The following is a 15,898-nucleotide window of genomic DNA, read 5'->3' on the forward strand; positions in this document are numbered from 1 at the left end:
GGTGGGGCGAGTAACTGCACATCAGCAATATACAGCTCCAGGACCAGGGGCACCTGCAGAAGGTACAGGGAGAGAACAGAGAGAGAGAGCGCATAAAGTTAGTGAAGCACAAGGTTAGGGTCCAAAACACTGTTTGCACAGTAACATAGTGGGGACTCTGCCATCCTTGTGGGGATCAGATTTTGGACCTCACCATGTAAATCATTGAATTTAAGGTTAAAAACTTTAAGGTTAGGGTGAGGGTTAGTGTCAAGGCTATGCATGTAGTGGTTATGGTTAAGGTTAGGTTGAGTCTCCAGGAAATCAATGTAAGTCAATTTAAAGTCCCCATGAGGAATGAAAACAAAAAGTTGGCATGTGTGCCAGTAACTTGTATAAGAGACTGTTAACACTCCTGCACTCACTTCTGAAGTTTTTATTAGAGATGACGTTTGAAGAAAATTTTAAATAATTATTTCCATTACCAGCCACCTACATCTTTCATCAAACTAGTAATACAGGCCATTCCTGTGGTTCCATAATGAGTCAGTTTTTCAAATGTCGATAGTTTTATTGATGAAAATAATGATGTGTTTTCCATGGTGATCCATATTGATACAATATAATTTACTTTATTGTCTCTGTCAAAAACATATAGTTGCTGACAGTAAATCCTTCTTCCCAATATAAAGACACTCGATGAACTACACTAGATTACGTGATTTAATATTGTGCACTGACATAACTGGTGTAAATTACTCAAGCTGCGTTACAGTGACTCTCCCGCAGCTGTGGCTAACTCAGAGCCCCCTGGTGAGAGCCTGGCTGCTATGAGCAAGAACGAGGCCAAACATCAGATGTAGACAGGAGAAAAGTGAAATGGAGAGAGAGGCAGAAACAAATGGGTCCTTGTGACTTAGCAGTAAATGAATAGTCCAACAATTTTCTCATGATATAAAGATATCATCATGTGCTCTACTGTGCATAGTTACATACTGTATATAAAACAGGCTTGATATGAAGCGTCAGTTTGACTGAAACTTTGTTGGGATCTCAAGACAGATATAAAACACTTTCAAAAAGTTTTCAAAGCCTTAACCTAAATCTTTCAGTTCAGCGTGATGATTCATTCAGTGTTTGTGTGCTTTATTTCTTTATAATGCCAAAAAAACAATCTCAAACTGTATGAAGTCTGGAAAGTAATCGGTTACTGTTAGTGTTAGAGGCATTATCTAAAACTCTTACTTTAGAGTCTTACCATCACTAGAGTATTGCAGTAGGACTACAGCCTATACAAAATATTTGTGGTCACAGTAAAACTCACTAACTATAATCCTTCTATAACATTGTATAGTTTAGTTTGCAGTACAATAATTATTTACACTATGGATGTAAAATCATGATCCTCAAACAAACTCCTGCTGTCAGCAAACGCAATAACACAGGCATATCTTCTAAAATGTGATGAAAGAAGTACAATTGTGGGCTTGTGGATTTTGTGCTCCTGTGTTAAAGCCAGAAGATGAATGACATGTCTGAAACACACCAAACACTGTGAAGCAGCAACTAAGTTTCTGCCACCCTGGCCACCATTCAGCCACTGCACACAGATGGCACCCAAAACAACCAGAGAAGCCATGTGTGGCACCGTCTCTGTATTGGCTGTGATAATGGAGAATATTCATTACAAAACCCACAGTGTAACATGCTGTTTTGTTCCACCCTGATCTGATGTGGAGGGAATGAGCCTGAGATGCACCAGCTGTGGCTGTGCTCACGTAGATACCCATTCAGCACATTTGTTTTCTCATCCCACCCAGAACCTTAAAGACCCAGTCGCTCACTTCATTGTTTCATCACTGCCTTATTAGCAGAAAAAAAAACAACACTGTATTATCCCTGTCTTATTTTCAGGAATGCTTCCAAGTCTAATCGTGTGTTGAACTGGTGCGGATAATAAGAAACACATGTTTGCCGACTGTTAATGTGAATATTGCTAACATGGGATAATCCATGCTTGTGCAACTTTTACCTTTGCCTGCTAAGCATTAGGGGGATGTTTATAGGAGAGACTCCCAATGGTCCTGAGAGTCACTTTTACACATCATGCTGCCCTTTTGATAGCTGGGCCCCATAGAGCTGCTATATGTTAATTGGAATTGTAATACTCAACAAAGAGCTGGGAGCTCAGCCTGCATTAAGCTAGCTGTGAATGTGCTCATGTCCCTGAGACTTGGCTCTGACACAGCAGACTGGTGAAGGAGTCTGTGTGTGGAACTCCAAACCCTCTTAGCCTGAAGACACTGAGTATGCATCTAACAGGCAAATGTGCATGGACACAGTGCATAAGATAATAACACTCACATACTCACCAAAGATAATATTCCTTGCATGAACAGACTCACTGACATTGCCAATCATGGAAAGTGGTATTCATGGAGATGCTAATAACTAATCTCCTTTGCCACTTGATAAGTGACAGAGGCTCCTGGAGACTAGTTTGGTTCACTTAATTTACTTTCTCATCACTATGCACAGGTATCAACCACCTGGTGTGTCATATAAGACAGGCATAGTGGAATATGACAGAGATAACACTATCTTTTCTAGTCTTTCTTTCAAATAAACTTGAGCATACCCTAGGTTTATGTGGTGATATATACCTAGAGTTTGAAGCACTGAAATAACTGTTTTCCACTGGGCTTTTGTTTCATAACCAGTTTTATCAGCCAGCTCTCCTTCTGGACAAATCATCAAAAATGAAGTTCTCCAGAAAACAAATCTGCTGCCATTACATGATTCAAGAATAAGATGTCATTGGTTAAAGAGCCTTTCCGTGGCACCTCTGCAGCAGATGAGCACAACATGCAGAGGGAAGAAGCTGTGCCTTCAAAGTATGACATGGTTAAAAATACATTGTATCTACACTACCAGTCAAAAGTTTGGACACAGTCTACCATTGAATTGAATGAGAAAGTGTGTCCAAACTTTTGACTAGTACTGTATATCTCTATCATTATCTCTCATGAGTCAGCCATGCCATTGCTAGTGCTGTTTCCCTCCATGTGGCTGGTAAATTATTTAGCACATCATCTCGCTTGTTTCATCAACTGAGTTTTTATGTTAATAATCCCACAGTGAGAACAAGGCACGTAGTTTCTCTACACCCAGAGCTGGACTGTAGTTCTATGCCAAGCTCTTTCAAATGCAATTATATATACTAACCAAATATTTAAAATATTTATTGTATAATGTGGCTGAGATACAGTATCTATTGATGTATTGGCAGTCCATGTTATACATTTCATGGACTGTACAATTTTCATGCCTCCATCGTTCTTACACATTAAAAGTACCAGTGCTGCTGTAAACTTAAAATAAAAATTTTTGTCAAGCCAGACAAACTTGGAATAACTCAAAAAGTTGAGTCTTTCAAATATATATTGGCCAGTCTATTGTATACTCACAAGTGGCTGTCTGCTGAGAGGGAAGGAAGTGCTTGTTTATATAGCAATCTTATCATGAGTGCTACAGTGTTACTATACATTGGCTCAGATCTCCCCAGAGTATTGCATGCATGTTAGTATGATGCAAGAGATTATTACAGCTCTGACACACACTCACAGTTCGTGTCAGAAGTCTGTACCCTCACAATGGGGCCATGTATGTTTATAATCTCAACCTGTATACTAGCCCACGGCAGTTTAATGTCATTGGTTGCTTAGCTCTCCGGAGGATTGGAGGCCCCAAGGCAGGGGAAGAGAGGATGAACCCAGAGCAGCGAAGACCCAGCTTCCAATCTATATACGGTTTGAACGATTGACAGATTGGGCAAAAGAAAAATAGTGAGACAGAGAGAAATAAAATGGTTTGGGTTGCCCCAGCTGCAATAACTCCAGGCCCAGAACAACATCTGCAGCGTGTTGTGCCAATCCCAGCCAAGACAATATGGAAGACTAAGAAAATGCACATAAGCCCCCTCTGCTCATGGCTGGTCGCAAATACTTGTCCCTCCTCTGTAGAGCTATTCTGCTGTCTCTGCTCTCCTACAATATTAGACAAGACAGAGAAACATGCTCACAGAACTTTACAATAACTGTGGAAATGTCAAACAGTGGGAAGAGTGGGTGATGCTTGACTTCAGCCTTTAAGATGTTCATAATGCAATTTTAAACACTATCAAATAGAGAGAGTGACAGAGAAGAAATATGCTGTGTGGAAAGTCAATACTAAAGGGAAAAGAAGGAAACAGAAGAGTAGAAAATAATAAAGAAAAGAAGCAAAGAAAAAGGCAAAAGTATGACTTCTAGGCAGACCTTCTGTGTACAACACATCATTTTTATGATCCTTTTACATTTAATAGTCCCGCATCAAACATACATATAAGTCAACAAGGCTGCAAAGTGACTACACACCACATTCTTTCAGTGGTGTATGGGCATGTGTGTGTGGATGGAGAGATGTGTTCAGGCCATTTACAGAGAATTAGGCACGACAACCAATATTGAACGTGTGAACATTAATTTTGAATTGTGTAATTAAAGCCTAATAAAGAGACTATAAAAACAGAAATAATAAAATGGAGCGTAAAACCAGAGTTAATCGACTGAAAACATACCAAGGCTACAATTCATGGTGGAATGGGTATGTTGCAAAAAAAAAAAAAAAAAAAAAAGTTTTGCTCATTGCCTTGAATGACGATAAATGTTTACCTGATCAATTTAAAAGTTATTTTTATTGCACTGCATTTAATACAGTATACATATAATAAATATTTATCTGCAGGTCAGTTGTCCTTTTGCTCTATCCTCTGTTTTACAAATGAAGAGGAGGGAGTCCTTCATAAATAATGTGGCAAAGGCGAGTCACTATAGAGCTGTGCATGGTGATGGGCTCAGGGGAGGGGGAGGGGTCTCAACCATTCAAGACTATAATAAAAGGCACTTGTCTGGACCTCTGAGGAGCCCAAACTTTCCAGTAGCATCACAGGCGGCTGCTGCACAGAGAGACAGAAAGAAGGACAGCTAGATGAATAAAAATTAAAAGAGAGGAAAAGTGGTTCAAGCTAATGGTCAGCTGTCTTCAGATACTTACAGCTTAGAAAACTGATTTATTTTTTTGGTTTTGTTTTTGTTTTTCAGCTTTTTATCAATAAAAAGAGAGAAAATGACGAGTCTGCTTAGCTTCACAATAATCTCCCTGATCCTGGCTAGCAGTGCATATACTCAGGTGATGAGCACTCCCTTATCAGCAACAGGTAAGATTAAATTTATGTTAAAAAAATAAGATGTAAATATGTGGGTGATTGTGTGAATGTGTTACAGTCCTTTGTGAGTGTATGTGTGTGTGCATGAGAAAGATGAGCTGGATGAGCTGTAAGGGACCTGAGTAAAGTGGTACCACAGCACAGGCTTGTGTAACAATAGGGTCATTGTAACAGTAGGTAACAGAGTCGTCTCTGGGGTAATATATACACACATACACACACACACACACACACACAGACACACACAGAGACACAGCGTGACTCACCACTGACTCATTGACTTTCTGCATACAGACCACCACAGCAGGACCCGGCTGGTGAATAAATCACTCTGTCATTCACGGTGGTCTTCTACCTGTACTACTAAATGAGGACCACACCACTATTGCTACTGGCTGTACTTTTAAAATGGGTCACAGGTGCCTTGGTGGCTGAGACTGGGCTATTGGTGCTTCTTTTTTTTGGATGGAAATTTACCACAGTAAAACCTTGATCTTCACTTATTTTTCCATTTTCTGTTTCCTTTTTCCCGTTGTTGACAGAAAAATAAATGTTGTCAGACAGTACCTGCACTCAATCATGGGGCTGTTTATAATAATTTAAATAATTTTTTTTTTTTCTTTAAAATTTCCCTTGTACCTATTTGCTTATTTATTGTGTATAGAAGCTGGGCCATATAATGAAGTAAGTCTAAGCGAATGCAGTATATTGATAAGATTTGATTCCAGCCTACTCCCTACTCTGCCTCATTAAAGAGGAAAAAAAAATCATATTAATGTTGGATGTAAATTGTTCAAAGGTGAACTGAAGGCAGTATGATAAATATCCTTTTAAACATAATGATTCAAAATAAATAAAGGAAAGAAAGAAAGGGTGACACATTGAGATTTGTGCTGGAACTCCAGGCTACAAAACGCTACAGTAGATCTACCGCTGTGATGAAAGCAAAAAATCAGTAGCTAGGAGGCTTCATGCTATATATATTGAGTGATATTTAATGTGCTTTCAGCAACCCTGCAAGTTGACTCAGTAGATGTCAAATTAGGGATGTCTCAGCTTTTTCCTTCCAAGACAGGAGGAAATGACTCATCTGTGGGGAGAATAGTATCACTCTGGGAGGAGATGCTTTTTTAATCCAAACATTGAAATTGCTCCCTTTGGCAAGTTATGCCACAGGTATATGTGTATGTGTGCTTATAAAGTTTATTCATTTTAGATATGACCTCACTGTCTGTATCATGTAAAAGCAGTGGCTCAGCTTAAGCCAGCTCAGTCATTGATCTGTGCAGTATGGCTTTTATTCTCCATATGAGCAGTGTATTCTCTGTCTGTTCACGGGGTGATGCCTGTTCTTATAGCTACTGACTCGCTCTGCCACTGAGAGCTTTTGGAAACCCGCCATGGTAACAGGCAGCCTGACAGGAGCAAAGTTAAGATTAACGACCCACAGCCAAACGTATAGAACCCCATGCTGAACAGCAGCCAAATGACTCTGTCTTTCCCTGTGAGGTAATAGTCTGTTAAGTCTAATGCTTACTGTGGTTGTTGGTTACTGATGCTCGGCTCTGTTGCTAGGGCTGAGTAGGAAAGGAGGCTTGGTTAGAAATGGGCTGAGGCTGGGGGCTGAGTAGAAAATGTGTCTAGGCAAGGAGATAGGACATTGATGGAGCCACATTTAGTGTGTATGTGTTAATTCAATATGAATGAAATATCTCTTGGTGATATTCTAATGTACATGGGTGTTGGGGATTGCATATGCGCACCCATGTGAGCAATATACACCCACACATAGTGTTTGTGCTTGTTCTGCATGAGGACAACAGGAAAGAGTTTATTGGAATCAGTGTGTTAGCCTGCTGTGTTTGTCCCAGCTGAGCTGTTAATTTATTTCTCCATACTGACACAAGCACAAGAGAGAAAAGCTCTGGGATGTTGCACAGCATATCTTGTCTAGCTGCTCTGTCAGAGGGTGTGGCACACTCTGATCTAGGCATGCGTTGACTGCTCTTGGCAGATTTCCATCGTTTTATACTTTACCGATTTTAACTAATTAAACATTTTGTTTAATCAACTAATTAAAGTGGAAATTATGCTTAAGGCTTCAACAGCATAATCAGACTCTTGTACTTTCAGAAAATATAGGTCATTTAATGGATTTGGACCACTGTAATATTGTGGTTAATTTATAGTTTGTTGTTACAAAGACGCAGATGGTTCCAATCACTGATAATATAACCTTTTAATGAGTGTGAGAGAATTGTGTTCCGTCATTAAATGGCAGTAGGTCTTGGCTGCAGCTGCAGAGCTTTTTTACTGTCATGCACATGTATTCATTTACTTATTTGCTCTGAATTCGCTCCCAGCTGCACGCCTCACAGAAGTATCAGATGGAAGCCATTTAGAAATATTTGACGACCCGTTTTTATGGTTTTAAGTGTGAAACTGTGGCATCACCTTTGACCTCAGAGAGTCGTACGTAAATAGATGTGGCTGAGGTATAACAAAGTAAAGAAAAGCTTCCTTTTCTTCCTCTAAGGCTAAGTACACACAACAGGCTGTTGCTTTATGAGTGTAGCTTGTCCCAGATGGTCAGGGCCATATTCTCCCAGGGCATATATCTTTTGGTAAACTCCAGCAGCAGGAAAAGCGTGGAATGGCTTTCAACATTGCTGTCCCTCTGTTTGCTACTTTGCTCTCTGAGGTGTCATTAACTTCATGGTGGCTCCAGAATCTATATGTCTAAGGGATAAGAGTTCTTTGCTACACTTTTTATGCAGTCATTGGTTAGGTATTAGGTTAGCTCGTATACAGTGACAAGCTTTTCGTAGCATTATGTCTCCCCCTTAAATCGCACAAAGCGTTTGGCATTAGTTTCTGGATTGTTCAATAATCTAGTACAATAAACCATTTGTTTATATTAAAAAAAAATGTATCCTCTCATGTAAGATTTAGAATTTGGAAAAAGTTTAGGTGTAAATGTTGAATGGCATGGCATCTGGTGAGGTAGTTTTGATGTCACCATCGCCTTCAGCTGCGCCAGAGCTCTTGATGAGCAATTTAGTCATTCTGGATCCCTCAGGCTTCGATCACACTTAAGGCAACTGCTGCCCATGCAGAGATTTTATGAGGCACGGCAAAGCTGTGAGTCATTCCTCACTGACAGAAAAGGCAAAGAGGAATTCAGACTGCTTTCAAACTGTGCACTGAATTCAAAAACGTTGGTAATTAGCAGAGGAAAAAGGGTGGTTTCTTAGCTTGTAAAATACTTGGCATCTTGCTGACCAGCCAAGGGGCGAGTGAGATTACTGGGTGTGGGGAGTGGGTAACAGAAGTATATCTTCTCTGGTTTATGAAAAAATTAAGGATAAAGTGGCACAGGGTGGGACTGCAGGGTAGATTAGATCTGTCAGCAGTGCTTTTGCTAATTAAATCCTTCTGCCAGAGAGCTCAGTACTGATTTCAGCATCACTGAACAATGTCCAGACACATGTCTACTGGTTAGAATGGAGGATTGGGACAGTTTAGGCATGGGGTTGATTAGAAGTAGTTTCAGTGTCACTCTTCTCTGAATGGGCTGATCAGAGCAGAAGGCAGGAAGCCAGTGGCTCCTATTAGTTCCTGTATTGCTCATGGGGGAAACATTTTCCCTGTTGAAGAGTCAAGCATGGCTCTGGTTGTGGCAGCTCAAAATGTTGCCATCCTCATTCAGAAAGCATAGACAGACTGGTGTAGACAAAGATCATACATATTGAAGAGGTGGGGAACAAAATAAATCAGAGAGCAACTCAACTAGACATGGCAACAGACACTTAATGGATGTTTAAGCACAGCCAAATACTGTTTGGTTTCACAAGAATAGTAGTTATGTCTGCAGTTCACTAAAAACTAAAAACCCAGTAGATTTATTCTGTTATACCATTACCATATTCATGACAAGTCCAGCATTATGAGTTTTGACTCCACTTACAATTTTGAGTGTTTAAAGCTATTTCTGAGGTAGTGGGCTTTGAAGTTTTGTACATCCATTAAACTGGTGCTTGTTCTTGACTGGCACAGGCCACCCCTTACTGGTTGAGGTCTTCTTTAATAAGTAAGCCCTGTGAGGTCTAAACCTGGAGGTCAGCGAGATTACGGTAACCCATGATGAAACATAAATGACCTGCTGTTCTGAGTTAAAGCGTGGCCTAGTTTGGAGAATGACGATAGAAAAGGAGTGCACAGAGGAAATAAGCAAAACCAAAATAACAATGAAAGCCTGTATATCATTTACAATATCATCTGCTTACTTTTCCTGTGACCAACTTGGTGCCTGACATACTTTATACAAATCAGATGGAGCGGATGAAAGATAAGAACTTCATTTTGAGGGTTAATGCTGAGGAACCAAAGGTTTAGAAGTGCCAGGACAGACAGAGCAGGAAGGAGACTGGCGAGAATGGCTGGCTCCAGGGGTTGAAAACTGGCTGGTGTCCAATACTGTATCTAATATAGCAAACAGGTCTTTTATAGTTAGCATGAGAGAATGCCCTTGACTATAAGGATATATGCATGCATGTGTATAGTACAATATACACAGTATAATAAACCCATGTCAAATACTGTGTAAGATTTTTAAAAAGCTGTGCAAGTATTTTTCCTTCTTTTGGCGTCATTATCTCAAACAGACTTTTGCCACATCAGTGTCATGCCTACAACAAAAGCTAAGCATAGATTTCTGAATGCAGTTTTTAGAAAAAAAAATAGTTATAAACATTACAAGAAATTTTGAGGTTTATGTAATCACCACAAAATCCCAGAAGGGTTATATTATGTTTTCTTCTTTTGCAGTTAGAATCCTTGCTAGCCCAGGTGCCAATGTCACCCTGCCCTGTGCACTCCTTTCCAAAGACACCGTGCACTTTGGCAGCATTGGTATCCGAATCAAATGGACCAAGGTGGCAGATGATGAAGCACTAAATGAGGATGTGCTGCTTTCAATGGGATTCCACAAGAAGACGTATGGACGCTTTGACAACCGTGTCTTTATGGAGACAGAAGACCCTGACAGCGAAGATGCCTCTATAACAATAATTGATGTGGCCCCAGAAGACAGTGGAAAATACCGCTGTGAGATCATGAATGGGATGGAAGACACTGTGCAAGATGTCACCTTGGAGGTGCAAGGCTATGATGGTAAATCTGTTTAAAAGCTTAGTTCAAATTTATTATTTATTAAGAACATAGTGTATATTGAACTTTCACTGCTTATTTTTTATATGCCTTTTCCTTGTTGAAATGCATAGGAAACATCTACATCAAGATTTTTGCTTCTAGTTATTGAAAATAAACCACTTTTTTCTCTTGCGGAAAAAAGAAAAACACAGGCGAACATAGCTCATTTATCCAAACCACTGTAAAAAATTTATTTGAAGACTTTTCAACATCAGTAACCAGAAACACATTTTGTATCATTTCCAGTTCATATCCTCAAATGTCTGCCTTACTTGTCAGATTTAAAAATTTTACAATAGGTTTCTGGAACTCTTTAACACCAGAAAACATCTTTCATAACTTTTTCCAAATGTGTGAAAGATCAGTCTGGCTGACGGCTGGTTATTTCAATAGCAGTCTGAACAAGATAAGAATAAAATAGGATCGAATAACACCTTTTCCTTTTGCTACTGTGACACAGCTGTTTAACTTCCAAACTCTTTTGATAATCGTGAAATACTGATATACTGAGATAATTCTTGCCATTGGAAATGTACCATGATGAGCATGTCTGCCATTAAGTCCATTAAGTGAATGTAGAATCACTTCAAAACAATTTTCTTACATCTTGTGTCCGTGCAGTAAAAGCAGCTTAGAGCATTTCACTATGATCTTTAATGTAGCACCTATTTTGCATAATGATGATGCAAATGGTAATAATGAATGATCTTTTTATCAATGTGGAGGGATAGACAAGCACACAATTACTTTGTTAGTAAAGTGGGGCCTTTAAAGGCTTTAAAGAATGTCAACAATGTCCATGATGCTAAACCTGAAAAGACAGGCTTGCATTTATTTGCATAAATCTAAATATTTTGCACACCAGCCTCCCTGCACAGACTGCAGCGGACTCAAAAGCCATGCACGCATTCTCCATTTGTTTTGTTTGTAACATTGACACATCCATGGGTATGTGACAATAATCCTGGTATCTTTTCCTACGCTGCAGACCGAACAGTGTAGCATTTCAACCAGAACATGACTGTGCTCTAGAAAAAAAAAAAAAGTGCCAAAATACACAGCTTTTATTTTGTGCCAAAAACAGTCTAATTCATCTGTTGTCACACTCAGCTAATTTAAGTTAATATTTTTCAAAGCCATATATAAAGACAAGCGTCCCTATATTTTGTTCTTCGTTGACATGCGGTGGATCATTATCCCATAGGGGTCAAAACAGATAAAGTGGTAGGGAGCTCTGTAGAGCTAACGAGTTGCAAACAGAGGAAATTAGAAACACAGTATACACAGTTATACACACACAGTCATACACTGTATGTATAATCACTGTGCCATTTTTAGGAACATTATCGCACATACACCTTCAGATAACTTTAGCTTGGTTGACTGATAAATAACAACATGTTATATTTGCACTAACCCCATCCTCAGGTGTTGTTAACCTGATTGTTAATGTACATCTGTGATCCTCAGTTTTTCTTTCACCACCCTGTCCTTTAATGTAAGACATAACTTCTCATGTTCCTCTTTTATTGGATCTTCATTCTGCTTCACTTAGGTGTTGTGTTCCCATATTCCCCCAATGTTGGCCGCTACAACCTGAACTTTGATGCCGCTGTGAAGGCCTGTACAGACCAGGACGCTGTGGTGGCCTCCTTTGATCAGCTGTTTGAGGCTTGGCGAGGTGGACTGGATTGGTGCAATGCTGGCTGGCTTAATGATGGCACAGTGCAGTATCCCATCACTAAACCCAGAGAGCCTTGTGGTGGCTCCAACAACAGGCCTGGCCTTAGAAACTATGGGCAGCGTGACAAGCAGATGAGTCGTTATGATGTGTTCTGTTATGCTTCTGCGCTTGAGGGTGAGTTTTTCTGTTGTTTATCCATAGTTTTTTAGTTGTAATTGACTTGCACCAGCAAGCATTTTGTTATTTGTATGTTTTTTTAATCTGCTATGTAGTGCTTTAGCAGTACTGTGTAACAACTGAGAAAATACGCCTTTCTCTGCTATCAGGAGACTTCTATTGGCTGGACCAACCAAACAGGCTGACCTTTGATGAGGCTGTGCAGGCATGCTTAGATGATGAAGCAGAGATCGCTAAGGTGAGCCATATATATGCAGCCTGGAAGCTCAACAGCTATGATCGATGTGACGCTGGCTGGCTGGCTGATGGTAGTGTCCGCTACCCCATCTCCCGGCCCCGCAAGAACTGCAGCCCCACAGAAGCTGCAGTGCGCTTCGTTGGATTCCCAGACAAGAATCAGCAGTCTTTTGGTGTCTACTGCTTCAAGGCTCAGAAGACAGTGAGCAGATAGGTGGTAGAGAAGCTATAATCACCAAAGAGAGGCAACAACCACAGCAAATAAAATCATCTATAAAAAAATAAGCTTTAGATTTTAACTAGCATGAACTCAATACTATCTGAAGCTGTGATAACCATTTTAACTCCTAAAATACAATTACTGTACGTTTTACATCCACATATAACGAATGACAAAATATTCTGTAGCCATTTCTCTAATTGCACATTCACATTCATTTTACACGGGAAAGGTTAAGAAAAGGAAACAGTGTTTACATATGTGGGACAGAGACGTCAATATTTCAGTTTGGTTCATCCTCTGCAGAATGATTCAATCTGTGAAGTTCAGATGACATTTGCTGCTTTAAAGTTTGTGTAAAGAACAGAACCACGTGATACATAGTTGTATTATCACGTTACTGTCCCTAAATTCTTTAAACATTTTGAGCAGTGGATATCAACTTATTAAACTATTGGAATTAATCACCTGATTCTGTCTCTAAATAGATTCAAACCCCCTTTTTTTACTGCTTAAACACCAGGAAGGTTTTTCACCCTGATGAGTTGGGACCCAGATTACATGACTGTGCATGTCTCAGAATGTGACTCATTCTACACTGAAAGCTGCCAATCAACTCCCAGTTACAATTAACTATTGTAACATTATGCAGTATGTTTGTTTTAATATTTGTTTTGTCATTACATGTTTATAATGTTAGTTCTAAAAAGACGCTGCCTCTCCGCCACATATAAAACTAAGATATTTGATTTCAGCCATTTGCCCTGACCACAACAAGTTTAATAGTAATTATAGGTAATTATAGTACCTATAATTACAGTAATTATAGGACAAATGACAAATGTATCCTTTCTGACTGCTGAGACAGTATGAAAATGTCATGCAGAGATTATGAATTACACTCCTAAAAAAGGATTCATTAATAGTCATGCTGTTGGATCTAAGGGTTTGAGAATAAAAATCCAACAAAAAAAAAAAAAGTTTGTGTTGTATATTAGTTTCCTCGTTATCACAGTGATCCTGTTTTGGACATACACAGGTGGAAATCTAAAGGGGAGCAGCAGGCAGAAGACAACACACCTTTTAGGTCTTTCAGTTACAACATCAATTTTCAGTTTTGCTTTCTGTTACATTATCTCTTTTTACTTTTTCTAACCCTGGGAACTGACATATGTCACTTAATGCAGGTTTCATGTGGTAATATGGTGATGCATAATTTGTAAAAGCAAAACTTCAAAATGTTTATCACACTTGTGCATGAAAAAGGTGGAGGTGTTTTTTGTATCTCATCATCATGTACCTTTTTCAATAAAGCAGTTTGAAATAACAAAAACAGCTTTTAAAATCTATTTTTTGAAACCGTTCCTTCTCCCAACAATGAGCATGTTGATTTCCAACCAAATCAGTAAGTATTATGTGGTGATACAGAGGTGTAAGCAGAGAATGAACAGTACTGTTTAAACTGCCAAATTAGGGGCCATGTATCTGGCATGAGTCCATGTCGTTGACAGGATTTAAGATTAGACTCTCATTTATTTATTTATCTTATCTTATTTATTCAGTGCCAGGCAGCCAGCCCACCACTAAGTTATACAAAAGGAACAGTGGCACAGTCTTCAAAAGGCTTGTGGGAATGCATGGGAATGGGGTCAGATTTAGGTTGTTGCGGCACTGAAATGCCAGACAAATGTAAATGTGTGTTATGCTGAAAACTCTGCTCTTTTGTTCTGTTCATAGAACGTTTCACTGTTTTTCAAAATAGAAAAGGCTAATTGTGCTAAATTGTCAAACTGAGGAGAAAACCATACTATTACGCAGCTGAATTATATGCACAAAACATTTAAAGACTGCACACTTGTGGCTTATCTTGGGCTTTTCATCATCTCAATTTGTTTATGTTGTATTCAAAAAGATAAAATTATCAGTAATTGCTGTTGTGGGCAAGCGATGTCTGAAGGCTGAGTTATTTTGCAGGAGTAATGCCAAATATTTCATCTGCTTGTCTGCTTTTCGCCAGTCCAATGTACTGATTGTCAGCATGTGTGATGATGCTACATCATCTGTGAGACATCTGCACTTCATAACTGTAAGACCCAGGATTGTGGGTCTTACAGTTGCCAGGGAGCAGCCTTTAATCACATGTCAAGGCTTCTCTAATGACAGAGTGGGCAGTTACAGGAAAACCACAGGAGCCTAAACTTCCACAAAGACTACATCGACAACCTTGATGTTATTACCGCGTTAATGATGCTTTGTGCTCTCAGGCAGTGCCAGTGTGAAGCAGTGCTGTATAGGGAGGTCATCTGGGAATGGCGAAGATAGGTAATGCACTGAAAAAGCTTTGTTACAATTCATCTGATTTTTTTAAGGACCAGGATGTAGGCAAAATAAGTGTTTGACCTTCAGAAAGAAGCACATTTAGTCATGATACTGAAAAAAAAATGTAGGGGCATATTTATACACATCCACAGTTCTGTGGCATCAGCTGTTTCAGCATCACACTTTTCCCTTATCCACTTCCTACTACATGTTAGCCATATTTCACACTGCCACTTCCTATCAGCTCCTCCTGAATGCACCGTCTGTCGACCAAGAGGTTTGTAGACCATGTTTTACAGGTTTTTTGTTTTGTTTTTTTTACCAGTGTTAGATTATGTGCAAGACACCCAAATACTTTGAAAATAGGACATTGGTACTGTGCGATGCTCTACAGAGTGTGATTCACATAATTCATTTGAAATTCTGCACAGTATGTGACTTTTGACTTTTCATGAGATGTGTGGGTGCTATAGAAATCCTCGCCTGTGGTACTGAGCAGACACTCATGCTTGTAGCATAGTCCGACAGCACTACCTGCTGGTCAAACCACTGCATTGTCTAAGCCATCCACAAGTTCTCTTAGAGTAAGATGACCTAATAATTTCATTCATTTAATCTATTTACCCATCTATCCAATTGAGTAACACTTGTAAGACACGCAATAGTGAAACACTGTTGAAAAGTTGCTAAGCCAACACCGCGCTACAAAGCAAAACACAAATTATAGACAATTTTAAACGCTCCACTAAACAGCATGCCTTTGAAACCACAACATCTGGAGAAAACCTACACAAACACAAGGAGA

At 39.4% G+C, this 15,898-nt stretch overlaps 1 protein-coding gene across 1 annotated transcript; it reads left to right on the forward strand.

Moving 5' to 3' along the window:
- The first annotated feature begins 4,950 nt into the window (after positions 1-4,950).
- LOC113138372 (hyaluronan and proteoglycan link protein 1) lies at positions 4,951-14,109 on the forward strand. The gene is made up of 4 exons (XM_026320730.2): positions 4,951-5,236; positions 10,073-10,417; positions 12,012-12,314; positions 12,467-14,109. Exons 1-4 carry the CDS (start codon positions 5,146-5,148, stop codon positions 12,766-12,768), a joined length of 1,041 nt encoding a protein of 346 aa, XP_026176515.1. The 5' UTR covers positions 4,951-5,145; the 3' UTR covers positions 12,769-14,109.
- Positions 14,110-15,898: the final 1,789 nt, after the last annotated feature.

Source organism: Mastacembelus armatus, chromosome 9, assembly GCF_900324485.2.
Source record: "Mastacembelus armatus chromosome 9, fMasArm1.2, whole genome shotgun sequence".
NCBI lineage: Eukaryota > Metazoa > Chordata > Actinopteri > Synbranchiformes > Mastacembelidae > Mastacembelus > Mastacembelus armatus.